At 40.3% G+C, this 19,475-nt stretch overlaps 2 protein-coding genes across 2 annotated transcripts; both read left to right on the top strand.

Moving 5' to 3' along the window:
* The first annotated feature begins 608 nt into the window (after nucleotides 1-608).
* On the top strand, nucleotides 609-1,007 carry LOC136700198 (proline-rich protein 15-like protein). The gene has a single exon (XM_066675478.1). It carries the CDS (start codon nucleotides 609-611, stop codon nucleotides 1,005-1,007), a length of 399 nt encoding a protein of 132 aa, XP_066531575.1.
* A 3,551-nt stretch (nucleotides 1,008-4,558) lies between these two features.
* On the top strand, nucleotides 4,559-19,471 carry wipf3 (WAS/WASL interacting protein family member 3). The gene is made up of 8 exons (XM_066675138.1): nucleotides 4,559-4,868; nucleotides 10,378-10,457; nucleotides 13,018-13,150; nucleotides 13,833-13,985; nucleotides 14,269-14,985; nucleotides 16,358-16,498; nucleotides 17,331-17,432; nucleotides 17,705-19,471. The coding sequence occupies exons 2-8, from the start codon at nucleotides 10,395-10,397 to the stop codon at nucleotides 17,743-17,745; spliced, it is 1,350 nt and encodes a 449-aa protein (XP_066531235.1). The 5' UTR covers nucleotides 4,559-4,868; nucleotides 10,378-10,394; the 3' UTR covers nucleotides 17,746-19,471.
* The last annotated feature ends 4 nt before the right edge of the window (nucleotides 19,472-19,475 follow it).

The following is a 19,475-nucleotide window of genomic DNA, read 5'->3' on the forward strand; positions in this document are numbered from 1 at the left end:
CCTTGCCTTTTCTTCTTTCATGCAGAGCTTCAGTCATCTTTATACAGGTCAGGTTCAAAAGACATTCATGAAATATAACAGGCACCAAATAAATAACCATTCATCAAAATTTTGGATCATTTATAAACAATCTGTGCATTCATAAATCTGTGCGTTTAACACATTCGTGGCAGTGAACTCACAAACGCACAATAGAGAGCAATTCTTTACACACACTAGGGGCAGTGGACACACACACAACCAGAGCAGGGGGCTGCCAACCACCTCACTGCCTAGGGAACTGCCTTTGGTGGTTAGGTTCCTTGCTCACTGAACTGTGATTAGTTTATATATTTTTCTATTTCTATTTAAACAGTGTCTGTTAGTTACTCTTAAAAAGGGGCTACACTGACTTCTGAATTGGCTCAAACGTACATAGCAGGTTGACAGAAGATTCCCAATATTGTTTAAGCCATATTATCATGTTCACGCCACTGATATTATTAATTGATGGGGTTCTAATCCTGATAAATCTTAACCAACTGTAGCCTAAGAGGTCTTAGTTCACTTTACACAGCATGGAACTGATCAGTGTGTGTGTGTGTGTGTGTGCGCTCAGGGTGTGAAACATGACTGAGAAAATTCCTCCGTGGTGGAGGTCGTTTGCAGGGAAGAGGAGGAAGGCGGCCAGAGAGTCAGCAGCCACGTTGGAGCAGGGAGCCTATCCTCCCTGGACAAATGTCACTACCATCACGTCCAACACAAAGAAAAGCACCCCCAAGCCAGAGGAACAGAAGGCTCCACAGACACATCAGAAAGCTGAAGGGGGCAGTTCGATGCTGACTGATGAAACATACGACGACTCTGCCATGCAGCCCACGTTCAGTGAGGATACAAGCCGCCGCCATCTGCGTGTGTCCCGCTCAGGACGTTTCAAGGAGAAACGCCACAATCGCGTCAGTCTGCCACAAAACCATGAGGACTCACCAAACCCAGCCAGTAAAGGAGAGTCAAAGCCTCCACACTGACTAGAAGACCACAGTTCCTGTGGTATCATTGCCTTAAATGTTTTGTAAAAGGTTGTTTGCCAATTCTACCAGCCTTGATTCAACTAATCCATGTAGGTTTCCCTGAAGTAAGCTATTGTTCCGATCTTGTTAACAGGTAGAGAGTGACGCATGCTCTGCAATTTAGGATTCGTATTAGTGCCAAGATGCTCTTGAGGAAATTCTACCCAGCTAATGTACAAACCTTTCATTAGTGTCAGTCTACTCTTAAAAACAAAGGTTATTTTAAAAATATATATTTTGGAAAGTTGTTTAGTGACTCCTCTGTACTTTTATTCCAAAAAAATCCTCTCTTAGCTAGAGCAGGCAAGACACTGTACAGGGCAGGGGTCCTTCAAAACCGGCTGTTGATTTTTACCTCTGAGGAACTGAAACATTGCACTTACGTTATTGTAGTATGCACTACAGGTTTATATGAAGATACAGTTATATATGAAGATAGTCATATATCAAAATACAGTGTATGGAGACCGATTTGCAATAGTCACAATGTTGCTTTCTAGATGTTGAGTATTCTGACATTAACACACGTGAGCAGAAAACTTTCAGATAGAAAGCAATAGTTGATTGTGAACCATATACGTGCACATAAACAAACTGTCATGTGGTTCTTTGAGTGATGTCAGAAAGAAGATTGTTTGGTTCACAAGAGAACAGAGTTTGGAAAAGAGATCTGTAAGTATGAACACGCTTTTAAAGGCACCATCACTTCATTTAAACGTTTTATACCAATTTAAGAGCTCTTCCTTGAAGTTGTACATTGTATTAGTGTAATTAACACTTTAAAAACTTATTTCCATTGAAATCTAATAAAGTTCTCTGGGAAACCATATATGGTTCTTCTAGCATTGCGCAAATGGCCTGTTTTGGCAGTTTTATTTTTAAATGTATGTCTGTGATTCACGTTTTCTCTTTTAATTAAGTTAATTCTATGAGTATATTTTTGTTTCATGAAGGATTTTTATATAATATATATTCATTATACTGTATTTTTATGAAGGTGGAATGATTGTTGTGAAGGTTCTTGTGAAATGTTTTATTAATAAGGAAATTGTTTTAATGAATTAATCACTTTAATCAATCAGTGTAAAATATGTACTTGCATGGCTCACGTGTTGATAATATCAGGTCAATGTTAACTTAATAAAGCCTTAAGTCTTAGATGAGACACGGCAAACATCTGCAGGGAAGCCAAGTCTAATACTGTTTAGCTAACTTGTAAGAAGTGTATTGAAGGAATCATCAGCTTGACTGTACAAATATACCTTTGTATGAGTAAGATGCCCTCTTGTTAATGCATTAATCCACTGCATTATGTGCTAGGAAATGATGGGACATGTATGTTCAGAGAACAATACAATGCAGAAAGGTATCAGAAGAATGGACAAAAGAAAGTGAGCTTAATGCACTTTGTATGTGTGTGTATATATGTATATTATTATTTTTTTTGTAAAACAATCCAAAATCATGAAGAAAATTAAACATGAAATCAATATTGAGAGCCTACAGAACCTTGTTATGCTTCAGATTTCCAATATTTTTACATGAAGGATGAACAACACATGTCTGTCATTGCCTGCCAAAATTGTGACCGGTGTAGTTGTAAAATATCTGCTGAGTCTGTTTTCTTATTATGACTCTGTGAAATTTGAATAAAGATAAATGCTGTTTTGGATTACATTAGAAGGCCATCTGTTTGTGTGGTGTGTACTCATTTGTGGAGACGTGAGATGACATTAGAGTGGCGTTATGCAGATTATACAGGTTAGACAATGAAACTGAAACACCTGACATATTAGTGTGGGAGGTTTCATAGCTAAATTGGAGCAGTCTGGTGGCCAATCTTCATTAATTTCACATTGCAGTAGTAAGACCATGTGCATCCAATGGTTCAAACATTGTATCCTGAAGGCGGTGCCGTGTATCAGGATGACAATGCACCAATACACACAGCAAGACTGGCGAAAGATCGGTTTGATGAACATGAAAGTGAAGTTGAACATCTCCCATGACCTGCACAGGCACCAGATCTAAATATTATTGAGCCACTTTGGGGTGTTTTGGAGGAGCGAGTCAGGAAACGTTTTCCTCCACCAGCATCACGTAGTGACCTGGCCACTATCCTGCAAGAAGAATGGCTTAAAATCCCTCTGACCACTGTGCAGGACTTGTATATATCATTACCAAGACAAATTGATGCTGTATTGGCTGCAAAAGGAGGCCCTACACCATACTAATAAATTATTGTGGTCTAAAACCTGGTGTTTCAGTTTCATTGTCCAACCCCTGTAGGTTTCTATTTATGACTGCAAAAATGTATCTGGATTCATTATAATGGGTGGAGAAGCCAGACTGGTCATGAACAAGCTGTTTGTGGTTTTTAAAACTTCATTAGGTAGCAATAATGGTTGTCACATTGCCCACAGCTGTCATCTTTAGGCCTGATCCACCCTGTGTCACAGCATTCTCTCTTTCTGTCTTTCGCAGTCTCTCCCTCCCTGAGGAAGCCGGAAATAGGTATCCTACAGGGGTGCCATCAACAAATTTAGAATACACCAGTTCCATTAATATGGTCTAATATGCCTGTAATTATATAAAGGGGGGAGAAAAAAAGTGCGAAAAGTGACACTATATACTGTTAACAGTCTACATTTAATAATTAAACTCATTTCAGTGTTGGAACATAGAGGTTTGTGACTGACAGCTTGGTGTTTATTTCAGTGATCTTTCTTTACTGACCCACTTGCTGTTTAAATATGGTTAGATTTAAATAGACTCCCGCCCCTCCTGTCCTCTCTCTCTTGATATCCACCACCACTAGAGGTCGAGCTCGTTTTGCTCCTGAAGAAGCTGAATGAGGCGAACCACTGTCAAACAGGTCTTGTGTGAATCCGTCATATCACAGATTTTGTCTGTCTTTGGAAAATGAGAAAAAATTACATTTATTTAGTTCCACATTTGTACATTTGCAGGTATTTAGTCAACATTTACTTAGTTCCACTGAGTCGTTTTCATTTACCAGCTTTACCCTTTGGATGACTAGGGATTCAAAATGGGAGTTGGAAAGATGAAATAAAACGTGTTGAACCTATAAATGAAGATAAAAAGATAATAGTTGCATTATTATTTTCCAAGGAAAATACGCCCCTTTTAACAATTTTTTAAAAAGATGCATTTGTAGCTAATTTTATACCATTTATTATTCACAAAAAAATCGCTAGGAAAATTTAGACTACCGGCCATTCTATGAAATATTAAATGTGTTCTCTGGCTATTTCTATCATATTACCAGGTCAGCTAATGTCTAGTGTAGGTAGAACATTTAAGAATATTTTCAAAGGAAATGTATTAATGTAAGTGTATAATGACGTTAGCTTGTAACGGTGTCACTCAAGATTTTGTTTTAATTTCACGGCTAACTAGAGTTACAAATAACCCAATCCTGGCCCCGCCCACTTTCCATTTCATTTGCATACGGAGCTGGGCTGGGGTCGTGTGTCGAAAGTGGACGAGGCTTGAGAGCGGAGCTGACATCTGACTTCAGAGGGTTGGGTTAGGGTCTCTACAGACAGACTCAGTGTTTTTTTACCTGTTTTAAGCAGAAGCCGAGCGGGAGGACTAATTTCTTTTCTTGAGAAAAATACACGACAGTAAGTAAGCAGAGAATATCTTGTAGATTCGGAGCTGAAGTTTTGAACGGCGTTTGTCTAATTTTAACCCGAGCTCGTCGGCGGCAACAGTATCTCGCGGGTGAGCGCGCGCTATGCGGCCACAGCCTCACACCGGAGCCGAGAGGAGCTCAGTCTTCGTCTGTTAACTGAGGTAAATATACTTTAAAATGTACTGTATTTGTTTCTAACGCATAGAGTAATGAAGTAGCCTACACTGCTCGAGCTGTCTTTATGAACAGAGCCCTTAGTTGAGGCCGGTGTCCGAGAACTGGAGTCAGTCATGATAGTGCTCCTCAGAACATGGACGAGAAATGACTATTACTATTAATTAAGTCGGTTGGCCCCTCTGATAATTTACCAAAGACTCTCAGTCTTATATTTTCAGTATCATACACCTTATGGCCAAAAGTTTGTGGCCATTACGGGTTTCCCCTCCCTGAAAATGAAGGTATTAATAGGGAGCTGAGGTGGATGAGTTCTGAATCACAAAAAGCACTTTAGCTCATCCCAGAGATGTTGTGCGTGTGAAGAGCACTGTGCCTGAAGAGTTATAGCCCTGTAGCTCACACGTTGAGCCTAAGGACCTCGTGGAGATTAAGCTTATTGCTACTAACCCTGGGTTTACAGGGGAACTTCTGTGTCATTAATGGACATATACTACAGCTGTTGCATGTGACATTTTGAGTACAAGATTCTTCTCTTATACTGCTTGTTGTTCCTCATGGCTGCTACATTACTGGTCACACCATGCTTATTAAACTGAATGATGTGGAGAGGTCCTGTCTTAATATTGTCAAGTGCCACAGGGAACTCTCAATTCCAGTTGGACTTTGACACAAAACCAGGCTTCTTGAGTTGGATGTATGTTGTTTATGTGTGCTCCAAAATGACAAAGTACCTGTTTTGGGGCAAGACAAGTGCTTTCATACAGTTTATTTATTCTTCCTCTCTTAAAGAAGCTTGTCTCTTTAAATAGGAACCTTAAATGCAGTACTATTGTATATTTTTGAATATATAACAGTGAGTATTATCATTATGGATACCTACTTGTTTCTACATCACTGTCCATTCTCTCAGTTCTACTGACCATTCAGGAGCACTTTGTAGTTTTGTAGTTAGACACAATACAGACAGAATTCCAAACGTTGCTCCTGTATGGTCAGTGGAACTGAGAAATTGCACAGTGATCTTAGAAACTAAGTGGTGGTTAGTGCTGGGAGGTATTTGCACAAATCAATATCACAATTAATTGTATTTTACCACGATTACGATTAATGAATGATTATTTTGTTTTTGTATTGTTGACCCTGGGCGGCACCGTGGTGCAGCAGGTAGTGTCGCAGTCACACAGCTCCAGGGACGTGGAGGTTGTGGGTTCGATTCCCGCTCCAGGTGACTGTCTGTGAGGAGTTTGGTGTCTTCTCCCTGTGTCCACATGGGTTTCCTCCGGGTGCTCAGGTTTCCTCCCACGGTCCAAAAACATACATTGGTAGGTGGATTGGCGACTCAAACATGTCCATAGGTGTGAGTGTGTGTCACCCTGTGAAGGACTGGTGCCCCCTCCAGGGTGCATTCCTGCCTTGCTTCCAGTGATTCTGGGTAGGCTCCGGACCCACCGAGACCCTGAATTAGATAAGCGGTTTTAGACATTGAATGAATGAATGAATGAATTTTTGACCCTCATAGTTCAGGGAGGACGAGGCTTGTACTGTAAATATACTCTATTTTCTATATTTCTAATGTTTTTGGGAGCTTGTTCCTCTCTTCTTGTTTTAATTGTAGTCAAAATACAGCACGTCCAAACCGCAGATGTTGTATTTTTCTTTGGTACAAGCTGCTCAAATCGCTCGGTCGGCCTCTACGTTTAGGTCACTTCCATATGGCAGATAGGGGCAGAATCACGTGACTACATCTTGGTAGCGTGGTTTTAAAAGGGACAGTACATGAACACACAGTGGGGACATAACAGATTAAAAATAATCGATATAGACAATACTGTGTCGATTAGAAGTTCTGAATGTCGATTTTGAGTATTTTTTGATTAATTGCCCAGCCCTAGTGGTGGTCATAATTTAATGGCCAATTCATGGTTGTGCTAAACATATATGTTTGCATGTCTTTTATATGAAACTGCAGAAATGTAAGATATCTGGGGGATGTTTCTTTAAAGGATTCTCTAAGTATAAGGATGTTTACATATGCTGTCTTTTTAGACTTTACATGTTTTATTCAGATTTATTTTGGCTCAGATCTTTGCAGGTTTCCAATAGTTTATTTCACTTGCCAAACGGGGATGACAGTGTTGCGTGAGCTGGTGTAACCTCTAATAAGCCCAACGTCTTGGCTCATTCTAAAAAATAAAATAAAATCTTCATTTATGCTACTTCCTGTATTAAATGTAATGTATTATATAATATGTCTTCTTATATCCACACATATCATTTACTGCATGGGTGCATCAGAAGAAAGCTGTGTCTGCACAGCACTGTGTGTAAGTTCCTAATGAGTCTCTGTGGAATCACTTGGGTGTCGTCAGGAGGCAGGCTGTTGTCAAGTGGCACGCTGCCTCTCCAGATCCAATACAATGAACTTACGCAGTGAGCTGGAGGCTGTGCAAATTAAATGATTCATATAAGCCATTCACATCAATTCCAGCAATGTTCCTAGAACGCACAAACAACCACAGGATTTCCCCTCATTCATGTTCACCAGTTTATTAGGTTTATTACCTTTAGAAGCATTTTATTTTGATTTAAAATTTAAATATATATTTACCCCTCAAAAACACACAAACATGAAATTCTCAACATATTTACAAAAATGACATATTAAAGAACAATAGACTGAACCGTTCCTAAGGGAGTCAAAATTTGTTTCTCTGCAGTACTGTTCAAAATTTAGAAACCACCCTTCATTTTTTTAGTTTTCAGTCAAAGCAAGCACTAAGTGGAGAATCAAAGGGAAAAAGTGGAAAAGAGTTTAAAGTATTACATATTAAAGAGAACAATTGGAATACAAAACATTGTCAATACTTGTTACACCAGCTATTATGTTCAAATTTATTTACCCAAACATGCTTACTTTTTTTACCACTAGCCTTGTCTAGTTAATATCAGATTCTTAAGTTAAACTTGACACTTTACAGACAAATTACTGTTTTAATGGCTTTGCAGCTGAACTTTTCAGCTATGTATTTACCCACAGAATGTATCTCTTCTACTACTGAGAGACTGTGGGCCAGAGGTTAGGCAGCTACACTTCCAAACAACAGCCTCCATTGTTAATTTCTGATCTCTCTTTCTCGGAAGAAGTTCCTCTTTAACGCTGGTCTGAGACCAGTGTTTTCAGCCTCACTAAGGGCTAAGGTTACGGCCTGCATGGTGAGAAGCATAATATACAAGGGCAGGATTTGTGCTGATCTCTCCGGGATCTTTCTGCCGGCCATTGTAGAAGAAGTAGCTGGTTGTACCCCTGAGAGGAAGCAACATTCCTGTTGGCCGCATCTCCTGATGGACACACTTCCTGCCAAGCTTAACTCAGAGTCTCATGGAGATAAAAGTGAGGGAGGTCACCATGACATGAAGAAACAATGGACTTCATCATGTTCATGCTGATGTTTGGAGTGTGTAACTGTGCAGAGTGATAAACAGACGATAAACATAAAGCCATTAGTTCAGTGGTTAACGATGTGGAATAGTCTTATTGTATCTCAATAACCACTATTTGTTAAATGTCAGAATACATTCTCATTCTCAAGTAAACGCTATATTGGCTTTGAGTGAGTAGTCAAATGTATGCTTTTTTTGGTGGGGGTGGAGGGGGGTACCTATATAGGTACCAGGAGAAATTGAACAAAAAAGAAATTCCTATCAGTACACACAGTAGAGAAAAACAGAAGGAGAAAAACTATGGGAATGCTGAAGAATATCTGAGGCCAGTGATGGTGGAAGACAGAATGTAATGATCAGTTTTTTCTCTGGCATTCCTGATATGTCAGGATTCCTAAAAATGCACAAAACTTTTCAAATTATTCAGAAATTTACAGCAGTCGGGTTACAAGTACAGATCATTGCAGGAGATATGGACAGGAGGTGTTTATTTGGTTTGACACAAATACAGCTTGAAAATGTTTTTATTCAGGAGCAATATTCTTAAAGGAGCAATCTTTAATACTGACACCAAGCATTTAAAATCGGAACTATAATACAGTTTCAAAACTGGAGAGCGCAGATGTGAAGTTCGAGCAGGTTGCCAGTTTGAGGAAAACTGAACGAACAAGCAAGAAACGAGTTTAAAAACTCGGGCAGTAACAGCTAAGACGAATGTGCCTTAATCAACATATTTAGAGAAGTCCATCCATCCATTTTCTGTAACCGCTTATCCATTTCAGGGTCACGGTGGGTCGAGAGCCTACCTGGAATCATTGGGCGCAAGGTGGGAATACACCCTGGAGGGGGCGCCAGTCCTTCACAGGGCGACACACACTTACACATTGACACCTACGGACACTTTTGAGTCGTCAATCCACTTACCAATGTGTGTTTTTGGACTGTGGGAGGAAACTGGAGCACCCTGAGGAAACCCACGGGGAGAACACACCAAACTCCTCACAGACAGTCACCCGGAGCAGGAATGGAACCCACAACCTCCAGGCCCCTGGAGCTGTTCCGCCCTACACAGAGAAGTATTTCACTAAAACATCTACTTACGCAAAAAAAAAGTGAACATGCGGCTGCAATTTCCCTGCATTTACAAGCCTTTACTGTCCAAAATCCACCTGAAACATTTCGACTAGACAAGGCTGGTGTTACTTATCAATTTTCCCTTCCACCATAAATGTTGTTTAGGAGGAAGATCTTCTTATACACAGTTTTTGTAGTCAAACATTTTGTTCCACCTTTTGCCCATAATTTCAACCTTAAACAGCTATGCGAAACTAAAGGTAGCGCCAGTTGTTATAAACATCTCGTGTTGAAACACTTCATATTTCCTATTTTATCAATTTAAAACACACAACCAAGTGCACATCATGTCACCTCTACCTACAAGTGAAATGCTTATATTTGCTGTCAACTGTCAAAATTTCTAAATTTAACAGTTATAAGAAATTATAAATAATAATACAATTGCCTAGCTAGTTGCCTCACAGCTTCACTAGAACCAAGCTGTTTAATTTAATGGACGAGTCTGTGTGAATGGGGCTGCTGCCTTCTAACACACTTAAAATTATGTACAAGGGTTCTTTAGTAAAGAAAATGGTTCTATATAGAACCCTGAACACCTAAATTAATTAATTGTTTTTTATATTTTTGATCTGTGTTTGGTTGAATCTGCTTATGTGGAACTCAAGGATATGGAGGGTAGACTAAAACTGTTAATATATTACAAACAGTATTAAGTCTTATGTAGTTTTGAGTATCTTATGCCCTAATTATGTTTTGGGCCAGCCCTACTGTTTAGTGCTTTGGTTTATGGGATTGTTTTTGTAATTATGCACTTTAAGTGTCTGTCTATTTGAACTGTAGTCAGAAATGTACAATCTAATTATTCAGGTAGTTACAGAGTGAAATCATATATAGTAAACCCATATAAAAGGATATTATAAACAGCCAGTACTAGTGGGTCTGTGTTATGTGTTTCACAATCTTTATATTTTGCAGAATTTTAAAGGCCAGCTATGCCTGTTCCTCCCCCTCCACCTCCTCCGGCACCTCCACCACTACCACCAGCTCAGTTACAGGTAACACACACACACACACACACACACACACACACACACAAACCCATTTATTATAACAGATAAACCACAGACATGCAACAGTGCATATGTATGTAAACTTTTAGAGTACACATACATTCTGTCATTCCATGTCACCACATTCCGCTTGTGAGCCACCTGGACAGATCTACATTATTAATTAGAGATAGAATGACACGTGCACACACACACACACACACACACACACACACACACACACACGCACGCTGGGGCAGACGGCACTCAGTGGTGTCACATTCTCAGAGCTGGCTCATCACAGCCTCTCATTTTTAATTCATGTTTCCTTTGAACTCTAGCTCTTTGTAGCGCCTCTTGTGGTCATTCAGAGCACTGCAATCTGTCACTTTTACCTTTTAAACCCTAAAGACCTGTATGTTGGTTTGCACTACCACATTATTTTACTTAAGTAACAATAACAACAATAATAGTAGAAAGTTACTTAAGTCACCCAAGAATATTGTAATATGATGTAAAGCGTAGAGCAGGCCAGTGGTGCAACAGGTAGAGTCACTGTCACACAGCTCCAGCTTTCTGGGGTTGTGTATTTAATCCTTGCCTCAGTGGTGAGGAATTTGGCGTGTTCTCCCTGTGTCTGCGTGGGTTTCCTCCTGTTGCTCAAGTTTCCTCCCACAAAAACATGAGTATGTTAAATTGGCTGTGCAAAAGACCACATTAAGGTGAGTGTGTGTTTGCTCTCTGATGGGCTTACTCCCCATACACGGTGTGTTCCTGTTTTGTGTCCAATGTTTCTGGGACCCACCATGACCCTGAACAGGATGAAGTGGTTACAGACCACTTATTTAATGAATGAACAAACGATAGGATACTAGCAAATAAAATAAACTGTGGAAAAATTACATTTAAACAATATTAGTAACAAAAAATTATCATCAATACTGTGATACAGATGAGATAAAAGTGATAGAATTTATAATAGAAAATATACAGAGGAGTAGAGAGGTATATAAACATAAAGTTTAATTAAAAAATGTCTTAACAAATATTAAACCAATTAAGTTACATTGAAATATAGGAAATGCATTGTGTAAATGAGTTTTGTGCTGCTACAAGATTATTAGTTAAAAACTCTGTAAATTAACGGTAACAATTGTATTTTTAATGTTCCAGATAATGAAAAGGGTTGTAGAATACTTTAATTCATTTCAACTTGTCTTCAGGATTTAGAATTAAGTTAATGACTGTCCAGAACAGTGCTGTAAATCCTGAGGTGGATAATTTCATATTCTGGATAGAGTACAGAATCTACAGTTGGTAAAATGAGTATAGAAAATTGTTTAAATATTGAACAAAACATCTGAAAATGCCTGTTGGTATCTAGATTAGAAAATGTAGATGTTAATTGTATTAGCCATTATTGTATACACAAAATAATATATAAGAATTATTTCAGGTGATTCAAACCTCTTTGCTGTGAGAAGGAGAACATTATTAGGTGTCATTAAGGCTGTAAAATTACCTGGAAGACCATGCATACATAGAGTAAATTTATATAACTTGCTAATAAGCACAGAGCTCAACCGGTTAATGTATATTTGTTAGAGTTACCTTAGTGGTTGAATGCCCTGGAAGTAGTGCTGGGTGATATGAGTGCAAAACAATATCATGATTAATTGTATATTTGACCACAATTACAATTATTCATTCATTCATTATCTGTAACCCTTATCCAGTTCAGGGTCGCGGTGGGTCCAGAGCCTACCTGGAATCATTGGGCGCAAGGCGGGAATACACCCTGGGGCACCAGTCCTTCACAGACACACACACATTCACTCACACCTACAGACACTTTTGAGTCCCAATCCACCTACCAACGTGTTTTTTTTGGACTGTGGGAGGAAACTGGAGCACCTGGAGGAACACACGAACTCCTCACAGACAGTCACCCGGAGCAAGAATCGAACCCACAACCTCCAGGCCCCTGGAGCTGTGTGACAGCGACACTACCTGCTGCGCCACCGTGACGCCCATAACGATTAATTAACAGTTATTTTGGTTTTGTATTTTTGACCCCCAATGTTAAGTGACGAGGCTTGTACTGTAAATATGCTCCTAAATTATTTATTTCTAATGTTGCTGGGAGCTTTTTCCTCTTGCTAGGGGCTTGCTTTTTCTCAGCGTTTATATTTGCCTTCTTTTTGTTCAGTGTTGTCTTAATTATAGTCAAACACAGCACGTCCAAACCACAGACACTGTGTTTTTCTTTGGTATGAGCTGCTCGAGTTGTTCAGTCGGCCTCTGCATTTAGGTTGCTTCCATGTGACAGAGAGGGGCAGAATCACGTGACTGCAGTTTGGTAGCGTGGTTTTAAAGGGACAATGCATGGACACACAGTGGGTACATAACAGAATAAAAATAATTGATATTATTACAACATTATGTCGTTTAGAAGTTCTGAATGTTGATTTTCTTTTAATTGCCCAGCCCTACCTGGAAGCTATGATAAATATACATTATAATCAGCTCACATATATCCTTGCTTGTCTCTCTCTTTCTCTCCCAGCCACAGTCTGGGCCTCCTGAAATCCAGCGCTCTGATGGTGGAGGTCGCAGCGCGCTCCTGTCAGACATACACAAGGGAATCAGGCTAAAAAAGGTCCCTCAGGTTAATGACCGCAGCGCTCCTGTTCTCGACAGTGAGTGCTAATGTTACCACTGCACATTAAGTCTGCCTGGTTGATCCAATAATGCAGGAATAAGTCATAGTCATCAGCTCAGTCTGTTTGTTTACAGGTTTAACTCTGTCTGTGTGTCAAGGCCTAGTCCTATGATCATGTTTAGGCCACGTAATCTTACATAAGCGAAACATCTCTGTGGTCTGACTGGATAGTTTAGAGAGCTCTGCATTTTATTACAGCGTAAGATCACAATAAAGCATTGATGAAGTTGTTTCCTGGTGACTCGACAAACCAGTTAACCAAAGTTATAGTTTTAGTTTCAGTCCTACAGTAAATGGTACACATTTCTGGGCCAAGGTCAGAAACAGTGTCAGCAGATAAGTCTCCACTGCTCGATTTCTCATATTTGAAGATGTGAAAGAGAGTGATTCATACAGTGAGAACGAGGAGAGAAGAGAGAGGGAGAGGGTTTCATCTGCTGATAAGTCCTGGCTTATCTGTGACAGAGCTATATTTAATGTCAAGGCCCACTGGTGGCTCTCTCACACGTGTGTCATAGGAAGGAATGCAGAGTGGTGGATTAAAACCAAAGACAGATGAAAAGAAGTAGTGGGGAAAGTGAAATAGAATTTGGGGAAGGGTGCCAGACCCTAAACTCTAACCTGCTGGTTGTGGTGTGTGTATACCCATCTATCTTTAGAGCCCAAAGTAAGCAGTGGGGATGGTGCTGGGACTGGTGGAGGCACTGGTGGTCAACCCACTCAGGGACCTACCTTGAGTGGTCTTTTTGCTGGAGGATTTCCTGTCCTCAGGCCTGTTGGACAGAGAGAGAAAAGCTCACACAACAGCTCAGGTACCCAGGTTATTTCCCCTTATATTTTTCACATTGCTGACAGCAGCTGAGGTAGATTAGTCGCTAGTGTCTATGATTTTTTTTTTATTTTTATGATTTATTTTGACATTTTGATTTTTACTGTTAAAATGTCATTGGTTTGTAGACTCCTCCTAATAATACAGTGTTCAGATTTGTTCAGCAAAATCCAACAGCAGTAACAAAGAACAGAGGATATGGTAGACTTTGAGTTTGTTGGTTTCTCTTTCATCATGGGAATGATATTTTCTTTGATTTCCCCTAGTGTCTCGGACTGGCTCTACTGCCAGTCTGAAGCAGCCTTTGTGGAACCTGCCTTCTTCTCAAGGGGAAACATTAAGGCGCAGCACCCCAGACCTCTCTCCTTCCCACAGACCTTTAGAAAGGGCCTCCTCTCTGACTAAAGCACGCCCCGCCTCCTCATACACAGCTCCACCTTCCCCCAGCCAGCCTGCTCCACCATGCTTTAAACCTCCAACCGCTGCTCCCACTACAGCACCTCCTCCTCCTCCTCCTCTTTTTCTTCTTCAGCAGACCAGCAACAGACCTCCTCCTCTCCCTTCCTGTCCACCTCCGCCCCCTCCTTCTCAATTCACCAAACCCACCTGGCTACCTGTCCAATCACATTGTATCCCCATGCCCACCACCCCACCTCCACCACCACCTCCATCAATCCCTCCGTCCACTCTTCCTGATAGGACATCGGGGTTCTTCTACCCCCCACCCCCTTCTCCTGTCCTATTGGAAGCTAAGTTTGGTAACTACAGGGACTGTCCTTTAGGCTCTCCTCCTCCACCCCCTACTCCTCCTCTGCCCACCTCTTTTGCACCAAGTCTCCCTTCGTCTCTACCCCCACCTCCACCGCCACCCAAAGTACCAACTCTGCCCCCACCAACATACAGGCCAGCAGTTCCCCCACTCCCCCCATCCTACCCTTGCACAGCCCCCAGTCGGCGACCACCTGCTGTACCCAGGAATGCAGGTATTTCCTAGAATTTGAAGGGCTTTCTGTCAGATAAGGACAGGCTGAGTAACACGTAGATGAAACTAGGGCTGCACCATACAGTCTTGTGGTCAAAATACTACGTTCTCTTTATTTGCTAAGTGAAAGTAGATCAGCACATTCTCTACAGAGAAAACACTCCTACACCTTTCAGCCCACAATTGGTCTGTCCCAAAACCTAGTGAGCTGTCTAACTAGAGACCATTGTACGTCACAGTGTGCGCGCTTCTAACACGTAGGCTGTCCAAATTCCTAGACACCTCATTATACTGTCTACTAAGATATCTTATTTTGGCTGAATTTTAAGGCATCATCAAACCCTTCATTAGCAGCGAAGGCTATCCCAGGATGTAACGCAAGAACAACTGTCCATTTTGCTGTTCTCCCAAATAATTAAACAACTAATTAAAATCATGCTAAAAACGAGAAGATTTGAATCCACCGCGTTGAAACACTGAGGCAGCGGTAGCCAGTGAGGTAAACAAAAAAAAAAAACACCAGTTGCGTGTAGTGGGTGGGAACAAGCCGAGCTTCTCAATAATCTGCTTCATGAGGAAAGATGGAGGTTAGTATGCTGTCTACTTAAACAGCTGTCTATGGAGTCACTGCAGCTCACTAGGTTTTGGGACAGAACCAATGACCCTTTATTTGATGACTTTAAAGGAACACTAGGTAAGATTTAATGTTTTTGCTTTCAGTCTATTTCTAAAGTGTAATCATAATATTTACAGCACTGCCCTGAAAACAAGGGGGAGGATTTGGAGGAGGGTAGGAAACCACAAGGTACATAGTGCAGTTTCTGCAGTGCTGATCTCAGAGTAGCAACAACAGAGGATCTAAGAGGGTATGGTTTCCTACCCTCCTCCAACAGTTTCATAGTGCAGTGCTCATCCCAGAGTAGCAACAACAGAGGATCTATTCTCACTATTACAGGTTCATAGAACATCACTATGATTTGGAAGCGGTAATTTTAAAGTAAAATACTACATAGTGTTCCCACGGTCTGTGCAAACATTATACAATCCAAAAATGATACCAATCCAATAGTGTTTCTTGTGGAGGATGTTTTTCCCCCACGTCATTTGATATGGTGGCACTGCAGGTAATATGATTAGTTTCTGTAAACATTCTGATCAACCACAGACACTCTAGCCACGTTTCTGGTCTTTCAATGGTTTAACAAATGTAAATTAAACTGGTCAAAATAATGCAGGTCAGTCTTTTTAATGGTTTATCACTGGTTTATATGGCAAATGAAATTGTGAAATGTAGCTGTGGCCCATTTTGATTATATTTTGATTGGTGTATCTTGTGTTTAATGAAGTATTCTTTAACAATGACTGATTGGCAGGTGTAGGGCGATTGGCTCCTCCCCCTGCCCCTCCTGTTCGCTCTCCCACAACTGAATTGTCCTGCAGAATCCCACCTCCTCCCCCACCTCTGCCTCTAGCTCCACCCAACTCTCTGAGGAATGGGCACCTACACAGCCTGGGTAAAAACACAGAGTAATAATGACTGTATAAATGAAACAAAACTAGCTCATGTTATGCTTTAGTGACAATGTAACACTTTGGATTATGTATTATAATTATTATTTATTACTACTATTTATTAATATCAGCATCATCCACTGGAGGACTTCAAATTCAGATCTGATGTTGGGTTTTATAACTGTTAGTAGTCTAAGAGTTAACATAACTAGTGAGCACCATTGCCATCCCACATAACTCAGAGGCCCTGTACATATCTGGTATAAACAGTTGGCTTGAGTGATGATATATGAAAGGCACATTCTGGTGTACTGACTGCAGTTATCAGAGGAGTTAGCCTGGGGGCTTATTTGATGAACATAGAAGAGTTGTGTTTCACTCTGTATTGGCTGCATTTTAGAGACTATTCATTAGGGGAGGAATAGCCAAGCAGACATTTCCTAAACTGGTAGGTAGGCTATATATTATTCTTCTGCAGATTCCCTCCTGAATGTGGACAGATCTTTTTAACATCGGAAAGCTTTCTCTTTTGAATTCCGTCCCCAGTGACTAGTGTAACATTGTCAGTTACACACCGGTGTCATTGCTTACAAAAGCAGATTTCAGCCCTTTGCCCTTATATCTATCTTATTGATTAATGGTAGGTCATGAAATGTTTTTCACCACAAATGTGGGTCGAATTGTGAAAACGTTTAACAAAACCTGTACTGGATGCTGTGACTTCTGTGAGGAAACTGTCTACACATATGCCTTTCTGAAAAGCTGAGTGAGAAAATTTAACTGCTGTTGATTGCTTTCATAAAGTCACAGTCCTTCTTTTATGCCATTTTCCAGATGACTTTGAATCTAAGTTTCATTTCCATCCAATTGAGGACTTCCCTCCTCCTGAAGAGTTCAAGCCTTTTCCAAGAACATACCCCAGCAAAGAAAACGGAAGTAAATCAAATCTCTGTCCTTGTGTCTCATTGTTTGTCAGGGTGTTTGGTGTGTGATAAACAGCTCACACTAAACTGTGTCTATGAGTGTTATCTCTTATATACACACCTTATATACAGGATACACTTGTGTATAAGTTTTTTAAAAGGTAATGAATTCAGCACTAACAGTAGACACCTAAAAACCTGGAGGAAACATGAATGACGCAGACCCATAGCGCTCATTTACTCTTTGCCAAAACAATGAACAACTGTGTGCTCTTTTTTCCCCAGTGACATCTCAGCCACCCGGCATGAGGACCCCCTTGAGATGAAAAGGACGGATGTTACGCTTGGTGCTAAATGTCTTTAGACCACTTATCTCCTCACCATCTTCACTGATGAGGTGAACACAGCAAACCCGTATTGCAGTGATTTCTAGAAAATGTGAGCAATACCTTTTCTCAAACTCTGAAATGACTGTATTGACTTCTGGATGTGAAAAATGTACTTTTGGCAATAACATGCAAAATCCTAACCACTTACCAAAGCTGCAGACCTCATTCTGGAAGAGCTCCTACATTCTTGGGATACAGAATTACTGACCACCTCTAAAGTCCATAATTCTTTTCACTGACATATTGACGTCTTGTAGATGCCTACAGTGTGACATTTGCCTTTTCTAACATCTTTTAATCGGTCTCTATCATTATCTCTTTACATTTTAACCCTATGAGTCCTTTGAGAAGGACGATAACTAATGCATGGATAAAGGGCAAATAGGTTAATGGTTATAGAGCAAATTAAATCACAATCCGTCACAATATACCTTTACAATAAGTGAACGGCTTAATGCTGTAATGAAGGACACTTTCCAGAGTTCAGAAATTGGTTGTTTTCCAGTTTTCAGAGAGCTGTTTGGTTTTGTTTTCCTATTTTGTGAAATGTGTTCTAAATTAGGGAAATCTGGAAACACAAACTTGCCTGCCTCTTTCAGACTTACAAGACAGTATAATACAGTGTAGCACCACAATTTTCTTACTACCAATGCCTGTTAGATAGTATGGTGCTTGATGCTCAAACCTGATAAATAACAGCAGACATGTGACCAAATCGTTTTTATAAATAATTAAATAACAATTTTAGGGCGGCACGGTGGTGCAGCAGGTAGTGTCGCAGTCACACAGCTCCAGGGGCCTGGAGGATGTGGGTTCGAGTGCCGCTCCGGGTGACTGTCTGTGAGGAGTTGGTGTGTCTGCGTGGGTTTCCTCCCACAGTCCAAAAACACACGTTGGTAGGTGGATTGGCGACTCAAAAGTGTCCGTAGGTGTGAGTGAATGTGTGTTGCCCTGTGAAGGACTGGCGCCCCTCCAGGGTGTGTTCCTGCCTTGCGCCCAATGATTCCAGGTAGGCTCTGGACCCACCACGACCCTGAACTAGTGGTTACAGATAATGAATGAATGAATGAATAAATAACAATTTTACTGTGTAGTTTGTCAGTCTCCTGTTTTCAAAGTCAGAACACTAGTTCTCAGGCTAACAGCTTAAATTAATTTATGCAAAATCTATTTCACATAATACACACAGTAGCCTGAAGACATGCTTATGAGAATACAAATACAATCATTTAAATGTGTTAAATATTAATTTAATATATATGAGCACATCTTAATTAAACATGGAGATGGAAGCTGTAAAAACGTCTTGACTGCCTGAACCACTACTAACCTTCAACTAAACTTGATCTGCATTAATATCCCTTTATTCACACCACCTAAAATGATAATGTATGAGATAGACATTTGTTATATTATTTGCATACTAAAATGAGTGAGAGTTGGTATGAGTGTGTTTGTACCTTTCCTTTTATTCGTGTATTCTTTTTGCTTTATTAATGGACAAATAAGAATGAATATCATAAGATGGAGGATGATATATTGTATATTCAGTTTGTTAAAACACTCTGGGAAACAGTGCCATCAGGTGGACGTAGCCTGTATGTAAATCATTGTTATGACTGAATAAATAAACTCTAATTTCAGCAAATATTCCAGAATCTCATTTC

The sequence above is a fragment of the Hoplias malabaricus genome, chromosome 6 (assembly GCF_029633855.1).
Source record: "Hoplias malabaricus isolate fHopMal1 chromosome 6, fHopMal1.hap1, whole genome shotgun sequence".
NCBI classification, from domain to species: domain Eukaryota; kingdom Metazoa; phylum Chordata; class Actinopteri; order Characiformes; family Erythrinidae; genus Hoplias; species Hoplias malabaricus.

What these genes read in the sequence shown, in the direction of transcription:
- wipf3 (XM_066675138.1), top strand. Translation starts at nt 10,395, where the DNA reads ATGCCTGTTCCTCCCCCTCCACCTCCTCCGGCACCTCCACCACTACCA. An exon ending in TACCACCAGCTCAGTTACAG is followed by an intron (nt 10,458 to 13,017) that starts GTAACACACACA and finishes TTTCTCTCCCAG; the next exon opens with CCACAGTCTGGGCCTCCTGA. An exon ending in TGGGCACCTACACAGCCTGG is followed by an intron (nt 16,499 to 17,330) that starts GTAAAAACACAG and finishes GCCATTTTCCAG; the next exon opens with ATGACTTTGAATCTAAGTTT.
- LOC136700198 (XM_066675478.1), top strand. Translation starts at nt 609, where the DNA reads ATGACTGAGAAAATTCCTCCGTGGTGGAGGTCGTTTGCAGGGAAGAGG.